Source organism: Thalassophryne amazonica, chromosome 17 (genome assembly GCF_902500255.1).
Source record: "Thalassophryne amazonica chromosome 17, fThaAma1.1, whole genome shotgun sequence".
Taxonomy (NCBI): Eukaryota; Metazoa; Chordata; class Actinopteri; order Batrachoidiformes; family Batrachoididae; genus Thalassophryne; species Thalassophryne amazonica.
Genome location: NC_047119.1, coordinates 56,258,718 through 56,272,042, shown reverse-complemented (window position 1 = coordinate 56,272,042; position 13,325 = coordinate 56,258,718). Strand labels below are relative to the sequence as shown.

The window sequence follows — 13,325 nt, the reverse complement described above, 5'->3', positions numbered from 1 at the left end:
TGTTCAAGCAAACCTTAAATGTGAGTTGTTATTTCAAGTTTGATTGCAGGATACTAATCAGTTAATGTTACAAACAGTCAGTGATGATCAGTGTTGCCACAGTTACTTTGAAAAGTTACTTTATTAGTTAGTCATGTAACTAATAAGGTAACTGGTAATCTAACTTGATGATTCTTAAGGTTGAGTAATCAGCACACTTTTAAAAATAACCAAATTAGATTACTAGTTACCTTATTAGTTACATTCAGCAGCAGCTGCTAATGAAGTAACTGTATAAAGTAACTAAAATGTAACTGTTTAAAGTACTAACAAAGTAACTTTTCAGAGTTACTGTGGCAACACTGGTGACGATCGCTCACGAATAAAATGAGTGTAAAATCCTGATTAAACATTTCCTGTTTCTTATAAATTGCAGACTCCACCAAAAACAAACTTTTATAAATGCGGTCACACATTTCAGATATTTTAATTGATTTTGAAATATTATTCTCAGTTTTCATTATTTTTCCAATTTTTTCTCCAGTAAGTGTACATGAAAGCTTCAATTAAAAGGGTGTGATGGAAATGTGTTTCATCAGGTCAGTGTATCAGCCAGTCTCTGGTGTGTAACGGGGATCAGGACTGTGAGGACGGCCTGGATGAGAGAAACTGTGAGACCGACACCAGCCAGTATGCCTGTGACCTTGACAAAACGCCTCCAAACTCTGACATCACAGGCAGAGGGTGAGTTCACCTCTGACATCATCACATGCCAAAAAAGAGTTTACTGATTATTGAATATTTCTACTTTGTGACACTCTGATTTTTCCATTAAAAGGGTCTGATGGAACCTCATTTCAGACATCATCAGGATGGTTGTGTAACTTTTGTTTGTTGCACCTCCACTCAGCCTGATAGTGAAGTGGAGAAGAGAAGGATTTTCATACAACACAGATCAAATCTAGGCTTGAATCTCTCACGTACTTTCTGCAAAGTACGTGAGCTGAATTTTCACACACACACACACACACACACACACACACACACACACACATATATATATATATATATATATATATATATATATATATATATATATATATATGTATATATATATATATATATATATATATATATATATATATATATATATATATGTGTGTGTGTGTGTGTGTGTGTGTGTGTGTGTGTGTGTGTGTGTGTGTGTGTGTGCGCATGTATATAGCAAATGGTAAAAGGGGTGGGTGTTTAGAAGCTTTTGCTTCTGCCTACACCCTTTTGGCTGCGCAAAACTGGGTAATTGCCTATGAGTTTTCTGCTTTGGTTTGGTTTTGTTTTACAAGAGATTTTTTGTTAAGTATGTGTGTGTATGTGCGCCGAATACAATTTATTCATTCATATATATATATATATATATATATATATATATATATATATATATATATATATATATATATATATATATATATATATATATATATGATCAAAAAGTTGCTTTGTTTGCATTCTTTCTGACCATATTTTGCACATAAAATATAGAGGTACCAGCAATTCAGTTTTGTTTCACAGGTACGATGTGTTAACGGGGAACCTGAGGGCAGGTGTGATCAACACTGTGAGTTTTGGAGGTCAGTGCAGGAAAGTGTTCAGTGGAGACCATCAGAACCTTTACAGACTGCCACAGAACATCCTCAGGTACAACTTTGAGGTGAGTCAAACACGACGTTCAGCGTTCTTTGTCTTTATTTTTATTATTGTTTGTTTATTACTTGTTGAATTAGAATTTGGTTTTATTAAAATCACTCCGTGTTATACAGTATAAAAGAATATAGTAATAATTTGTAGTAGTTAGTACTGACTTTGCAGAGAATCTAATTTGAATTTATATAAAGAAAAGTGTATTGGAACTAAAGGAAAGGTGGTCACACGACCACCAAAATCTTATCATTGATGATAAACACTTAGCTTTAATTTTACAGTGTGTTTGCAGAAGACAGATGAAAATAATTAATAATAATAATTATGTAAAATATGAGTTTAAAAAAGTTTATATTTTTATGGTAGACTTTTTTCACGTTTAAAAAAATACTGTTGTTCCATTTGTACTGCAAACTTTGCTGAAAGTTATAATTTTTAAAAATAATATTGATCACTTAGTCAAACTATATTTTACATTACTCGCAGGTAAAAACCGACAATGAAGAAAGTGATGAGTCCTACACGAGCTCCTGGTCATACATACAGCACATCCAGGGTAACACCTGGGGGGGGCATGACCGCCGCACCTTCCACAAAGAGGTCACTGAGAGCAAGGTGAAAGAAGAGTTTGAAAACCTGCAACCTGTGTCTCATTTACTCCAAATAATTTAATAATTGACAACAATATACACTCAACAAAAATATAAACGCAACGCTTTTGGTTTTGCTCCCATTTTGTATGAGATGAACTCAAAGATCTAAAACTTTTTCCACATACACAATATCACCATTTCACTCAAATATTGTTCACAAACCAGTCTAAATCTGTGATAGTGAGCACTTCTCCTTTGCTGAGATAATCCATCCCACCTCACAGGTGTGCCATATCAAGATGATGATTAGACACCATGATTAGTGCACAGGTGTGCCTTAGACTGCCCACAATAAAAGGCCACTCTGAAAGATGCAGTTTTATCACACAGCACAATGCCACAGATGTCGCAAGATTTGAGGGAGCGGGCAATTGTCATGCTGACAGCAGGAATGTCAACCAGAGCTGTTGCTCGTGTATTGAATGTTCATTTCTCTACCATAAGCCATCTCCAAAGAGAATTTGGCAGTACATCCAACCAGCCTCACAACCGCAGACCACGTGTAACCACACCAGCCCAGGACCTCCACATCCAGTTTTGGAGGTCAGTGCAGGAAAGTGTTCAGTGGAGACCATCAGAACCTTTACAGACTGCCACAGAACATCCTCAGGTACAACTTTGAGGTGAGTCAAACACGACGTTCAGCGTTCTTTGTCTTTATTTTATTATTGTTTGTTTATTACTTGTTGAATTAGAATTTGGTTTTATTAAAAAACACTTCATGTTATACAGTATAAAAGAATATAGTAATAATTTGTAGTAGTTAGTACTGACTTTGCAGAGAATCTAATTTGAATTTATATAAAGAAAAGTGCACAGGTGTGCCTTAGACTGCCCACAATAAAAGGCCACTCTGAAGGGTGCAGTTTTGTTTTATTGGGGGGGATACCAGTCAATATCTGGTGTGACCACCATTTGCCTCATGCAGTGCAACACATCTCCTTCGCATAGAGTTGATCAGGTTGTCAATTGTGGCCTGTGGAATGTTGGTCCACTCCTCTTCAATGGCTGTGCGAAGTTGCTGGATATTGGCAGGAACTGGTACACGCTGTCGTATACGCCGGTCCAGAGCATCCCAAACATGCTCAATGGGTGACATGTCCGGTGAGTATGCCGGCCATGCAAGAACTGGGACATTTTCAGCTTCCAAGAATTGTGTACAGATCCTTGCAACATGGGGCCGTGCATTATCCTGCTGCAACATGAGGTGATGTTCTTGGATGTTGGCACAACAATGGGCCTCAGGATCTAGTCACGGTATCTCTGTGCATTCAAAATGCCATCAATAAAATGCACCTGTGTTCTTCGTCCATAACAGACGCCTGCCCATACCATAACCCCACCGCCACCATGGGCCACTCGATCCACAACATTGACATCAGAAAACCGCTCACCCACACGACGCCACACACGCTGTCTGCCATCTGCCCTGGACAGTGTGAACCAGGATTCATCCGTGAAGAGAACACCTCTCCAACATGCCAAACGCCAGCGAATGTGAGCGTTTGCCCACTCAAGTCGGTTACGACGATGAACTGGAGTCAGGTCGAGACCCCGATGAGGACAACGAGCATGCAGATGAGCTTCCCTGAGACGGTTTCTGACAGTTTGTGCAGAAATTCTTTGGTTATGCAAACCGATTGTTCCAGCAGCTGTCCGAGTGGCTGGTCTCAGACGATCTTGGAGATGAACATGCTGGATGTGGAGGTCCTGGGCTGGTGTGGTTACACGTGGTCTGCGGTTGTGAGGCTGGTTGGATGTACTGCCAAATTCTCTTTGGAGATGGCTTATGGTAGAGAAATGAACATTCAATACACGAGCAACAGCTCTGGTTGACATTCCTGCTGTCAGCATGACAATTGCCCGCTCCCTCAAATCTTGCGACATCTGTGGCATTGTGCTGTGTGATAAAACTGCATCTTTCAGAGTGGCCTTTTATTGTGGGCAGTCTAAGGCACACCTGTGCACTAATCATGGTGTCTAATCAGCATCTTGATATGGCACACTTGTGAGGTGGGATGGATTATCTCAGCAAAGGAGAAGTGCTCACTATCACAGATTTAGACTGGTTTGTGAACAATATTTGAGGGAAATGGTGATATTGTGTATGCGGAAAAAGTTTTAGATCTTTGAGTTCATCTCATACAAAATGGGAGCAAAACCAAAAGTGTTGCGTTTATATTTTTGTTGAGTGTATATACACATTACATACACATACAGTACATACAAACCTATACATATGTACATATACATATGTACACACACACATCCATCCATATATATATATGTTTGTGTACACACACACACATATATATATGGATACGTACATACATATGCACACAAAAAAAATTTTACACTGATTTTTAAAAATCCATTTATGTTTTCCGGTCAGTAATTTTTAAGACATATTAACTGAGACCCAAAGCTTCGATAAATTTTGTTGTTGTTATCAGGATTCCAGTTCACTGTCATTCAGAAAATAACAGTCCGATGTTGTTGGTCCAGGACTACAGACTTATCATCCTGAAAAACAAAGTGGAGCTGGCCCAGTTCCAGAACACTGCTCCTCAGTATCTGACTCTGGCTGAAGGCTTCTGGAAGGCTTTGTCCTCGCTGCCGCTCACCTATGACTACTCAGCGTACCGCCAGCTGCTGCAGACCTACGGCACGCACTATCTGTCTGAGGGCTCGCTGGGAGGAGAATATCAGGCTCTGCTGCAAATCGACCATCAGGCTTTCACATCAAGCAGTAAAAACTTTTGATTTCAACATTATTGTTCTTGATAGTGTCCTTACATATCCAGAGTCTAAAACCCAACAATTGAGGTTCAGACCATTCCGATACTTTCAGCCAGTATAGAACGCTGTCATACATTTCCCATTTGAGTGAGGACAAAGTGTCCCAAATGTCGTAAAAAGTAATTCCCCTGTATATTTATCCTTTGTAGCAGGGGTTTGGTTTAGTTAGGGTTTGAGGAAAGGTAGTCAGTGATCATTTTCACAGAAAATGTTTGTTGTTCAGTGTTCATATTGGCTGCTACACTGTTTGTCACTTGCATGGACTGGTCAATGGTGTTGCGTAGGGCTGTGGAGACCAAGTGCCCATTTTGGCGAGGAAAGGTGTACTGATCTTGAATTAATGGATGATGCTGTGATGTGTCAAATAATTAATGAATACCCTGATTTCAGCACTTGAGAAGCTGAGAGGAATTGGTGCATCTGGATATGTGATTGTCCTGGATCCAGACTAAGATCCAGGCTCTCAAGGACTTCCTGGACCAGGCCATTAAACTTGTATCTGTATGCAGTGAAAGTGTTGAAGATACAGAGACATTCACTTATCTCAGAAGTCATGTCTCTGTTTGATGACTCTGGGCCCTCAGCCTTTGAGAATGAGAACCTCCTGGGAAGATCTTATGGAGTCATGAGGTTGCTGGACAGAGGTGTTGGGGATGCTGATACCTTTGCAGGAGAATGAAATTCCAAGTCTTTAGGGTCCTTGTGCTGCCTGTCTTTGGTTGTGACACTTGGATGTTAACCACTGACTTAGTGCAAGCACTGGATGTCTTTGGTGTCAGGCCTCCTTGGGTACAGCTGGAATGGCTTTTTGACAAATTAATGGTTCATTAGCAAACTTAAAATAAGGACTTGCATTATGAGGGAACGCCAGCTATGACATTTTTGGCCCTGTGCTGCATTTCTCGGTGCGTGATCCAGCGTTCACGTGCCTCAGTGTTGAGGCAATTGCAGAAGGTCACAAGGATGTCCACACTTCACCTGGAGACATGGTTATTTTGAGAGGCGTGAATGGGCTGGTTGTCTGCCTGGGTGGTTGCCATCCAAGACTCAGTGAGGTTCCGCAGTGTGGTACGTGCGGCAACACCTGATCTGCTCATATCAGCCACACTACTGTATTAACCATCAATAAGAACTCTAATCAAGTCTGAAAGCATACGCTGGTGTTGCACATGACTGCAGCCACACCACCATGGAACAGCATTGGGTCCTGGATGGCAACCACCCATGCAGACAACAGGTCCAACCAACCTTTTGCAAAATTCTGAACTTCTTGGATTGTGATGCACGAATGAAAAGGTCTAAAAAAAAGGGCAGTAAATCATAAAAAAAAAAAAACATGAATATGAAATAATACTTAATATTAGATGAAACACACATGTGAAATGTTTGACATATTTTAATGGCATTTATTCATTAAAATATTGTGTTCCAAACCTGTGATGTGATTTTTAGTATAAAACTGTGAGAAATAAAGTAGTTTAATTAAAAAAAACAAAAATAAAAAGAGTTTTTCCGTGATGCCTTTTTTTGTGTGTGTTGTTGTCCACAAACACTGGAGCAACAAGTGAATTTTTACAAGTGAACAAATTGAATTTTTGATTTTGTCACAAATTTAGTGTTGAACATTTTACTCATTTAATATTGCGATTTCTGTGTTTGCTTGTGTAAAGGCACAACTGACATCGATTACCAAAGGTGCTGGAGAAAAGTGAAAAGGTTTCTCTTCTGGAAAAAAGTCAAAACCGTGTGTGAAAAAGTGATCAAACATATTTTCTCCAAGGAAGGTGAGTGAAAACTTAAAATCAGGCTGGGTGAGGCGTGCTCAGTGTCGCTGCTCTGCACAGTCTCATTTCTGACATTAAAACTTGTTAATCACACAGTGTGGACTGAACAGAAAGTGTCTGTGCTGCTGTCTGTCTGCAGGACACAAAGTAAACAATATAGTCATGAAGGTCAACCTTTTTGGTGGTGATCCAGGCTTCATAAGTGCCCTACAAGTGGTCAATCTGGAAAACCCAGAGGCTAACGGAGAACTGTACAACAACTGGGCCTCGTCTGTAAAAGACTTCCCGGATATCATTGACCAGAAGGTACGTCAGTCAGCACAGATGGTCATTATGGAATTCATTATTGAGGGATCTGATGTTCCTGTTGGGTGTTCAGATGAGGTATTCCCAGGTCACCTCGGGACTGATGGCCTGACCTGGATTAGTACCAGAGGTTAGTCTAGTCTTTACGGGTTATGATCTTGTTCTGTTTCTGCAAGTCGTGGGTCTGTGTGTATGTTCATTTGACTTGTGTGATAATTCCTAAGTAAGGATATCCCCGTCCAATGTCAGGGATCAGTATCGGGCCCATTCAAGGCATATTTTTTAATTGATCAGTATCATATTTATTCAACAAGAATCACATAGACCTGTGTGCTTTCCATCTTGCTCTGTTTTATAAGCGATGTGCCAACAGGGTTAACAGCCACCACTCTATCAACACAGCTGCCAACCCTCCCGCATTGGGTGGTATTTACCCCCGTGTCCCGCATGAGTGTGTGTGGGATGCCCATTAGTGCTGCAGTTGTGTGGGTCTGGGCATGCCCCCGGACCCCGTAGTTATGCTTTGCGCCGTTGGCGCTCTCAGCCACACGTGGGTGGCCCCCATTGGTATATTCAAATGTTGGCAGGTATGTATCAGTTCCTGGTGCTAGTTCAGCCATGTTTCAGTGCACATTTTAAAGCATATTTATGCTCTGCTTCACTTCAAATATGCACCAAGTCTGTTTTTGGTGGGTGGCACATGTAATCATGTAATATCCTTCTTAACAGCCAATCAGGTAATTGTTTCCAGAAAAATACATTTACAGGCATATAACCAGAAAGGTGAGGGGTCTAAAAACACTGACCCCCCACCCCCCCCACCCCACCCCCCCAAGCCTTTTTAAATATTTAATATTCGGTACTTTAATGTTTTCCATAATCCCCCTGGTGACCCCCTGCGCTTCCCAAAATGCACCGTGTCTCCAGTAGAGTTCCGGTGTCTCACAGCACATGTAGTGAGTTCACGGGCGACTGTTATGATGACACGTTCTCCCAAGTTGAGAGGTTTATCTAGAGGAGGTGAATCACCTGTGATGGACTTCTGCCGTGCCCCGATGTTGTTTTGTTGTCCACACTTCACGAGGTTTGTTTACACTGTGCCCTGAACCGGAACTCTGCTGAAACTGACTTCTTACGTGAGCCAGGGGCCGCGAGATTCACAACTGCGAAACAGCGAATAAAGAAAAATTAACATTGCAGCAACAAGGAGAGGCATGGTTAAGAATTTGGATGACATGCTAAACTCGATGCATTATTCAACAGACATATCTTGTCTGTCCATCTGGTTGCTCATTCTGTCTGCTCCGATCGCATTTGTCAACTGTCGCCAAAAATTCAACATTAAACTCTGAGTAAATTCCAAAATTTTGGACCAGTGGAGACCTCTCTTTCAATTTGCTCAGAGAAACAGCATTTCATTCTGTCACGTTCCACAGCATGAGGCAAAATAATAAAACAAAGTAAAAAAAAAAGATTTCATGAATGAAGTGTGAAAACAATATCATCTCTGATATTTGTCAAGATGATGGCACTGTGAAACCAAAACTAGTCCGTTTTCATTATACTAAGGGAGCTACGACCACTACCTTTGCAACCCCCCCGCTCCAGGACTAAACCAAACTAACTTTTTTAGGTTCCTTGACCCCAAAACACAATCAGGATGTTCCCAAAAATAAAAACTGGCCTCAATCCAATTATCCAAGATGGCTGCCAAAATAGGGTTTTTCACTAAAACACCTTTAAACAACATATAAACAACTTAAATATCACAGAGACTCAATGATGAGGGTCTGTTGGTGGCCATTTTGGACACCATTTTGAATCTTAAACCCATGAATGAATTTAGTTTAGGCACACTTGCGTTTGCTGTGACTTGCAATGGTCTTCCCATTGAATCGCTGTGATATTTAAGCTGTTTATATGTTGTTTAAAAGGTGTTTTAGTGAAAAACCCTATTTTGGCGACCATCTTGGACACCATCTTGGATAACTGGCTTGAAGCCAGTTTTTATTTTCGGGAACATCGTGATTGTGTTTTGGGGTCATCTAAGGAAGCTAAAAAAAGTTGGTTTGGTTTAGTCCTTGGGGGAGGGGGGGTGAAAAGGTAGTGGTCGTAGCTCCCCTAGTATTATGTCATGCTGTCAGTCACACGGAAAACAATAAGACGACAAGCTGTACCGTACCAGGCACGTCGATCAGATGGCGTTAAACATCAGAATAGCTGCACTCAGCCAGCTTGGATGTAAATGACCATAAAGAGATGTTTCCTCACAGCTGCGGCCTCTGTACGAGCTGGTGAAGGAGGTGCAGTGTGCAGGCTTGAAGAAGCTCTATTTGAAACGTGCCACAGAGGAGTATCTGGGCGAGGAGCATCCGTGTCACTGCCGGCCCTGCCAGAACAACGGCCAGCCGCTGCTGACGGGCTCAGAGTGCCGCTGCGCCTGCAAGCCGGGCACCTCGGGGCCGGCCTGTGAGCAAGGCACTCCTGTGAAAGAACAACCAGGTACACCAGACTGACAAGGAGCAAATATCATTAGTGGTTGCGCTCAAATGGTAAAATCTGATTTAAATTTCCAGTCGTTTTACTCATTATTATAAACTTTGCGCAAACTCTATTAACTGAATTTGATGTAATTTAGCGGTGGGAATACTCAACGCAACTGATCAGGTTTAAAAAAAAACAGATTTAAGAAGTAACTGTACATTTAGTCCTTTTGAATGTTGCTCTAGCAGTTACTGAAGTTATATCTGATTACTAATCTGTTTAAATTGATAGTGATTACATAAAAATGTAAATATTTAAAATTTAGTATGGAATGAGATGAAGATCAAAGATAAAATTACAATTTAATACTTATTTAAAATTACTCCCTTGGTGTAAATTTGCATTAATTTTTACATTTCGCTAAGAGTTAGACAAGATTAAGATTCTTTGACCTTAAATGATAAACAGCAGTTCATTAAACTGGTCACCAAGGTTGTACTAAAGCTCAGTTTAAATGTTGTATCTACATTGGTACAAAAGTGCATGTTTTGTGTTCGAGACATTCATCCATTGAGTCTATTCTCACCTGTCAGGGGTGATCCATGGCAGCTGGAGCTGCTGGTCCCCCTGGGGTTCCTGTTCTGGAGGTCACAGGTCAAGGACCCGTAGCTGCAATAACCCCACCCCCACCAGAGGTGGCCACCATTGCACCGGACCTGCGGTGGAACAGAAGACATGTGAGGATGCAGATATCCAGTACTTACAGTAAGAGAAATGAGCTCAAATTTGTCATTTTATTATTTCTGGTTTTAAATTTGCAAAATACAATTTGAACATGTCTCACACATGGATACATAAGGTTCACCAACCTTGATTTTGTGGATAATGCTACTGATGTGATCTTTGTGGAGTCTGTGGATGATCTCACTGTAGCACTTGAGAAGTTGAGTGATTAGTTTGAGTCTGTGGTTTTGCAAATGTTCTGGATCCAGACCACAGAGCCCTATATGAGAACGAGAGACCGCAGTCCTAATGCTGCCTACTAAACATGAATGTCCCTTCATGGAGAGCAACCTGGCACTTCCTAACCGGGCAAAATATTGACGAAGTGCCTGGATGTGAAATGTTTCATGTGCATTTTCAATGCGGATACGCGAGTGAACACACACGGAAAAAGCTTGCAAAATACGTGTTTAAAGTATCGTTCTGACCTGGATATTGAGTCAATAAAATTAATTTACATTAACTTATGTAAGGAAAGTATTAAACTTATCCTGACACCCACACATTCAGAAATATTAGTGTTGAAAATTAAATGGATCCGATCTGTTCCAGCTGCAATAAATCAGCAGGTGAGGTGAGACGTTCAGCTACTGCTGCTGTGTTCAGCGAAGTGTGGCTCATCAATCCATTACAATATATATATTATAAGTAATTACCTTAGAGAGGATTCCAAATATGTTCTCCACCGCGTGACATGGATAAGACACCTGCAGCTGTAAACGGTTCCTGATTCTATGAGTGAATTGTTTCATCAGCTTAGTTCTGAAAAGCATAGCATCAGCTATGAAATTGTTATTTTATTTTAGCGTTGAAAGTTTAAAGAGATCCCATATGTTCCATCTTCCAAATTCTGCAGACACAAAGGCACAATATCACACAATCTAGACTGAGCGCACATTAAATAAATCCATTTTTGTATTTACTGAATAAATTCAGTTTTGAATAAAATTCCGGGTGGGTTCTAAATCCTCAGATTTGGTACACAGGCATGATGCTTTACACCAGTTTATTGCCCAAAAGTCACAGAAAAAGTAACAAGAATAACCTAAACTGCTTACTTAAGGAAATGCTGTCTCCCTTCTTCCTCTGTTCATGGCATTGCCAACATGTGGACCTTTCCAGCATTTTCCACCTGTTTCTTGACAAGATTCTTTGAGCACCTGTGCGTGCTGCCCACTGAGTTGCCCTGATCCAAAATGGCAGCCATGCCCCCTTCCTGGGATACATCTCAATGCAACTGCAGACTCTAGTACTCATATATGGCTCTGTGATCCAGACTACAATCAGGTTTTCATTGACTTCGTGGACTTGGCAATCAGACGTACATTTTTCTCTACAGTGACACGCATGCTTCTGGGTCCTCAGCCTTTGAAATAGAGAGATGTCTGGGAAGAACTGATAATCATGAGGCCCAGGACAGAGGTGTTTGATGATGCTGATATCGTAGGAGAACAAAGGTCCAAGTTTTTCAGGTCCCGGTGCATCGATCTCTACATATGGTTGTTAGAATTGGACACGAATCAGTGAGTGAAGGCGATGACTGGCTGTGTTTTTGGTCTTTTCAGAGGGTCCTTGGGTACCACTGGAATGACTTTATGTAAAATGAACACTTCATTCAGGAGACACAGATGAGGAGTATTCCAGACATTGTGAAGAAATGTCAGCTACAATATTTTGGTCATGTGGTGCGCTTTTGCGAGCTTGATTGAATGATCAGGTGACTCAGTGCTGAGGACACCACCAAATGGAAAATGCCAAGGACATGCCCACATATCACCTGGTTGTAACAGTTACTTTGGAAGGTGGGAAGTGGCTACTCTCTGCTAATCAGGACCCAGGGCGGTTCTGTAATGTGGTGGATGCAGCTGTAATGAATTTAGCTGAGGACCCAATGCAGAGAACCACAATAAAGGATAGTTAGACTAGATTTTACGGTTCTGAATTACATAATAATTTAAACAAGTACAATAGCGACATGGCAGGCAGGAATGGTCAGCAATCGTTAGTAATGGTCAGGTATACAATAATCATCCCCATCTTAGTTTATCTGAACAGAACAGCACAGAAGAATAATCCAGAGCCGGACAGAATTAAAAAAACAGAATTCTCATAAGCAACAGTCTTTGAAAGGATAGGCAGCAGAATTATCCAAAGCACAAAATTAGTTCAATAACCACAGATTCTCAGACCACAGAGTCCAAAATGGAACATGAGAGACATGAGTCTGGAATGGTAATGAGGCCCTATAACGTGGGATCACAAACACTATAACCACAGCACAAAAACACCAGGCAAAAACAGGAGTCTGAAATGTTAAGGTGCGTTTACCCATAGGCAAGACGCATTACGAATGTTATATTTGCGTCATTCTTGGCACATTCCTGACATTCTTAACGTGGCTTAATGCAGCTGAATAGGTTTCTTAATAGCACGTGTTGGTGCGTGATATTCGTGATTTTCGTGACGCATGTTTTTGCTTGTCAAAAAATCTTCCACGAATGTCACGCACCACCTTCATTTCGTCTCATGTCATGTCACTGAACGTGTTGATCCATCTTGATTCGTGATGATCCTTAATAGAGTGTGACAGTGTTCTTTTCTGATGTGCGCACAATTAAACCCTGCTGCACCGCATTCAGTTTCATTGCTGCAGTATGCTGAAGGAGGACAGTGGCGCCAAGTCGGCTAAAAGTCTCTGCTGCATGTGCCTGATGTTTGGGAAAACAAGCGAGACGAGAGCCAGGTGAAGCCACACATGTGGCTCTCTCCATCTCCTCCTCCTCTCTGCACCACTCCGTGGCACAGAGTGACTTGTCGTTATGTATAAACACAGCATTAT

The 13,325-nt window shown here is 41.1% G+C and overlaps 1 protein-coding gene across 1 annotated transcript in view; it reads left to right on the top strand.

Moving 5' to 3' along the window:
• The window catches only part of c7b (complement component 7b), a 58,366-nt gene that overhangs the window by 25,070 nt on the left and 19,971 nt on the right, over window positions 1-13,325 (top strand). The window contains exons 5-12 of the mRNA XM_034191628.1: window positions 579-723; window positions 1,549-1,687; window positions 2,164-2,292; window positions 4,836-5,079; window positions 6,800-6,913; window positions 7,053-7,219; window positions 9,493-9,721; window positions 10,297-10,468. Of these exons, the coding sequence (XP_034047519.1) occupies window positions 579-723; window positions 1,549-1,687; window positions 2,164-2,292; window positions 4,836-5,079; window positions 6,800-6,913; window positions 7,053-7,219; window positions 9,493-9,721; window positions 10,297-10,468 (1,339 nt within the window). The remainder of the gene's footprint in view (window positions 1-578; window positions 724-1,548; window positions 1,688-2,163; window positions 2,293-4,835; window positions 5,080-6,799; window positions 6,914-7,052; window positions 7,220-9,492; window positions 9,722-10,296; window positions 10,469-13,325) is intronic.